Source organism: Chrysochloris asiatica, unplaced genomic scaffold (genome assembly GCF_000296735.1).
Source record: "Chrysochloris asiatica unplaced genomic scaffold, ChrAsi1.0 scaffold00031, whole genome shotgun sequence".
NCBI classification, from domain to species: domain Eukaryota; kingdom Metazoa; phylum Chordata; class Mammalia; order Afrosoricida; family Chrysochloridae; genus Chrysochloris; species Chrysochloris asiatica.
In genome coordinates, this window is record NW_006408549.1 from 15,176,302 (window position 1) to 15,181,661 (window position 5,360).

Sequence of the window (5,360 nt, forward strand, 5' to 3'; positions counted from 1 at the left end):
AGGCTATAAATCTTTACAGGAACAGAATGCCTCATCTTTCTCCCATGGAACAACTGGTAGTTTCAAACTGCTGACCTTGCGGTTCACAGCCCATGTAGGCTCACCTTAATCCTCAAACTGACATCACTGCTCTTGAACATTTTCATGAGGTTTATACAGCAGATGTGCCTAATGCAATATGTCATTTGATTATTTGACTGCTTCTTCCATGATTGTTCATGGTTGATTTGAACAAAATGAAGTCTTTCACAACCTCAGTCTTTTCCATTTATATTGATGTTATTTATTGGTCCAGTGGTGAGGATTTTTGTTTTCTTTACATTGAGGTGCAAGCTATACCAAAGGCTACGGTCTATGATCTTCATCAGTAAGTATTTTAAGTCCTCTTCACTTTCAAGCAAGCTTGCATCATCCGCGTATCACAGGTTGTTGATGAGTCCTCCTCTAATCGTACTGCCTCGTTTTTCTTCATGTAATCCAGCTTCTTGGATTATATGCTCAGCATACAGATTGAACAAGTATGGTGAAAAAAAAAAAACCAAAACCCTGGCACACACCTTTCCTGATTTTAATCTATTCAGTGTTCCCTTGTTCTGTTCAAACAACTGCCTCTTTGACTATGTACAAGGACCTCACGGGCACAATTAAGTGTTCCAGAATACTCATTCTTCATAATGTTGTCTATAGTTTGTCAAAAACCACACAATCAAAACCTTTGCGTAGTCAGTAAAGCACAGGTAAACATCTTTCTGGTATTCTCTGCTATCAGCCAAGATCCATCTGACGTCAGCAATGATATCCCTCGTTCATCACATCATCTGAAACTGGCTTGAACCTGTCAGTTCTCAGTCAGTGTACAGTTGCAGCTGTTTTTAAATTACCTTTAGCAAACTTTTAGTAGTACGTGATATTAATGATATTGTCTGATGATTTCTGCATTCCTTTGGGTGACTACTCTTTAGAACTGGCACAAATATGGATCTCTTCGAATCAGCTGGTCAGGTGGCTGTCTTCTAAATTCCTAGGCATAAGTGAGTGAGTGACTCCATTGCTGCATCAGCTTTTTGAAAGATTTCATTTTGTATGGCATCAATACTCAGAGCCTTGTTTTCTCTCAATGCTTTCAGTGCACCTAGATCTCCGTGGACTTCTTCCTTCCGTATCACTGGCTCTTGATCATAAGCTACCCCACCAATAATGCTAATTAAAACCAAGCTAGAGCTCATGCGTATATCTCTAATTAAAATGAAGCTAGATCTCTTGTTAATTTTTGTATGTTTTCCTACTTCCATTTATGTACCTGGCTTTTTTTGTACATCTTATCATTAGTAATATGTACTACATGCAATGTTGCAGGATCACAATTTGTTGATGTTATAATTCTCAGAAACTCACAAATGTTCAATGCATGATTTCTAAAACTTCTGACAATAAAAGGTATTATTAGTAAAGAAAATGTTTTAAAATGAGGTATTCAACTTACATCAGAACTGTAAGACTCAAAGGAGTCCTCGCAACAGAACTCAGTTGTAAGCAGGGAGTACCTGCAGTTCCTTTCACCTGAATTACCAGTTCTCAGTTTCCTCACCAATCTCAAACCAATCAGTCTAACCACAGGAACTGTTATTTGACAGGGAAAAAACATGCAGCTCCTTGCCTAATTGTTGTTGTTGTTAAGTGCTGTTGAGTTGACTCTAACTCATAGTAACCCTGCATAGGGTTTCTGAGACTTTAAATCTTCACGGGAACTGAAAGCCTCATCTGTTTCCTACAGAGCAGCTGGTACTCTGGTATTGCTCACAGTCAAGTGCTTATATCATGGAGTTACCAGGCTCCCTCCTTGTCTATTATTGATGTTAAGTGCCATTGAGTTGGTTCCGACTCATAGCAACCATAGTTAGGATATCCTAGGAGCAACTGGTGGGTTTGAACCACCGACCCTTCAGTCAGCAGTCGAGTGCTTATCCTACAGTGCCACAATTTTTCCCAAATAAAATCTGCTCTATGATTAAATATTTAAAAAAGTAAAAATATAAGCACAGTAGGTGGTGGTGGTGGTTATGTGCCGTGGAGTCGGTTCTGACTCATAGTGACCCTGTACAGGGTTTCCGAAGCTATAAATATTTACGGGAGCAGAAAGCCTCATCTTTCTCCTGCGGAACAGCTGGTAGTTTCAAACTGATGACCTTAGAGTTCGCAGCCTGAGTCATAACCACTACACTACCAGAACTCCAGAAAGGATGTATTTCACACTTTAGTTCTGGAGTAGGAAGACTTCAAGCATGAAACAAAACCCAAATGAGCTAGACAAGAAAATGAACCAGTTGACTTCATAAAAATTAAAAGCAAATAACAAATAGTGGGGAATAGGATCGAAGGCACAAAGCCAAATTCCTTGATATACACACAGCACTAAGAATCAAAACAGACAAAAATACAGTAATTCAAACAGGTTCTTTACACAAGAATACACTGTAGTAGACAGAAAACGGTGCAACTAAATATGTTCCTTCCTAATCCCCAGAATCTGTGACTATATTACCTGATAAAAGGAACTTTATAGCTGTGGTAAGGACCTATGAATGGTAATTTAGCCTAGAAATCTAGGTATGGCCAATCTAACCACATGGGTCCTCAAAAGCTGTTATCAGAGTATGCCCTTAGGACACTTAAATGAATATATATTTTCTGTTTTGTATGTGTACATCAAATATTTTTGCTTTGCTAGTTTGTGAAATATAAGCTGTAAAAGGGAAGCCACAGGGAGGAAGTAGGATCACTGTAGTTGTACAGAGGGAATGGTAATCATTGAGATGAGAAAAAGCATACAATTTGCTGAATTATCTTCTCTGTTAACCTTTACTCAGTACACAATAAAACGATTTTTTTTAAAGTAGTAAGGATCATAACTAATATTAAAAGATAAAATGAAATAACTTACCTATTATTACAACAGGCAAAGTCACCGATGAATCTTCAAGTAAAGAAGTTTCTTCAACTAATGGCATTGCTTTAACTTTTCGCCCCAAGCTATCACCAAAATATTGCACTAAGGAATGAAAAATCTCTCCTTCAGTTTCAGAGTCACTGTAGTTCCTTTAAAAAAAAAACATGTACCAAAAGTATGTAACAAAACCAAGCAACAATATGACTTTTAGAAAAATCAGTTTCTACTAATTTTTCACTAACTTCACTCTGAAATTTATTTAGGCCACAAATTATTCAATAGAGAAAAATGCTTTCAAAATAGTAGTTCCAAGTCCTATTGAGTTAGTTACCAATCTTTTTAGTGCCTTGCAGCCAAGTCTCTAAATAAGCTAGCTATCTTAATGACCAAATGAGGGAGTGTGGATAGTGAATAAGGAAAACCACAGAAGAACTGATGTATTTGAGTTCTGGTGTTGCAGGAGAATATTAAAAGTACCATGGACTGCCAAAGAACAAAGAGATCTGTGCTGGATGAAGTACAGCCAGAGTGCTCTTTGGAAGCCAGAGTGGCCAAACTTCGTCTCTGAACTGAGGTGCCTTAGACTGCACAGTCAGTTTGAACTGCAAGGTCAGTGGTTCAAGCTCACTAGACGCTCCTTGGAAACCTATACAGGGTCACTATGAGTAGGAACCAACTCGACAGCACTTAACAGCAAACACCTAAATGCAATATTGGCAGTTTAAACCTACCAACAATATCTTAGATAAGAGAGAAGTAAAACACCACTGCCTAATTCAAAGTCACAATAATATACACATATGTTTTCTTCTAAGAGTTGCAAGTTTTAGCTCTTATATTTAAGTTTTTGATAAAATTTGGGTTACTTTTTGTGTAAAAGTTGAGGTGTGATCCAACTTCATTCTTTTGTATGTGGATACTGAGTTGTTGAAATACCACTGGCTGGCTAAACCTTTATTTTAAATTTGAATATAGTCTTTGTACCCTTGTGGGTAAAGAAAAATATTATTTCAGAACTCTAAATTATATTCCAATGACCTATTTATCCATACACCACCCTACTGTCTCCATTACAGTTGCTTTGTATGAGTCATACAACTTTATTCTTTTGAAGATTGCTTTTGGTTATTCTTGGTTCCTTGTATTTTCATGAATTTTAGGACCTACTTGTCAATTTCTGCAAGAAAAGCATCTGGGTTTGTGATAGTGCGGTGTAGTAAACTATGCAATGTCTCACAAAATGATTTTTTTTCTGATAGGTCTGGGTAAGATGGATTTTGATTTGAAACACAAGGTCAGCAGTTCAAACTCACCAGCAGCTCCCTATAAGGGGTCGCTATGATTCAGAACTAACTGATAGCAACTAACAACAACATGATTCACTGGTGAGTGATTGTTAATAGGACTGTGATTACAAACACCTGGAAATCCAATGTGGGACTGGTCAATGTTACCATTCTACTGGGTTTATAATGAGGTAGCTCAGAAGCAGGAATGGGGGAATCTCACTACCATCAAAGAAGAGCCAGAAGTGGAGGATGTCCTTTGGACCCTATTATCCCTGCGCATTGAAACTCCTTAACCAGGGACAGAAAGCTGTGACACAGAAAGCTAAGTGGAAGAGGAGGAAAAGCAGAAGCAGAACCAAGAATCAGAGCATGACAAAGAGTGATAGCTTCCTAGCACCATGGACCAAGTACAAATGAGTGACCTTGGGAAGCAGGCTTCCTTGCAGAGTGGGGTAGCATTTATCAGCAGTGCTAAAAGAATTTTGGGTCATTGGCCAGAAAAAGAGAGGACTGCCTGAGAGTCAGCATGGCTGAGTAAAGTCCGTCCTGACAGGAACAACAGTGCTCTAAACATTTCTGACCCTGAATTGCAATCTGTTGTTGTTGTTAAGTGCTGTCAAGTGGGTTCTGACTCATAGCGACCCTGTATAGGGTTTCAGAGGAGCAGCTGGTAAGCTTGAGGTGCCAACCTTGCAGTACAAACTGATCTTGCATTCCACAGTATTAACTCACAGCTGCACACCATGACTCCTGTTAACTTACCCAATAAACCCCATAACTGCAAGTATAGTCTCTCAGAGCTGTGTGGACACTGCAATGAATTTTAGAACACAGCTGAGTTGAGAGAGTGCTGTGGGAAGAATGATTGGTGACCTTCTTTTTTGCAGATAGTGACCGCACCAAATTGTAACTCTACAAAAGAAAAGTTCTGAAGTTATGCACTTATCTTCCAGAAGAAACACTATAGGATTTTAATCCTTTGGAATGCTATTCTTGATGTTGTTTGTTGTTAGGTGCCATCGAGTCGGTACTGACTCATAGCGACCTTATGCACAACAGAACTAAACACTGCCCAGTCCTGGGCCAACCTCACTACTGTTGCCACGCTTGAGTTCATCGATGCT

The 5,360-nt window shown here is 38.8% G+C and overlaps 1 protein-coding gene across 1 annotated transcript in view; it reads right to left on the reverse strand.

The window, feature by feature from the left end:
- The window catches only part of OSGIN2 (oxidative stress induced growth inhibitor family member 2), a 27,276-nt gene that overhangs the window by 14,023 nt on the left and 7,893 nt on the right, over positions 1-5,360 (reverse strand). Inside the window, exon 2 of the mRNA XM_006859231.1 lies at positions 2,942-3,096. Coding sequence (XP_006859293.1) covers positions 2,942-3,096 — 155 coding nt within the window. The remainder of the gene's footprint in view (positions 1-2,941; positions 3,097-5,360) is intronic.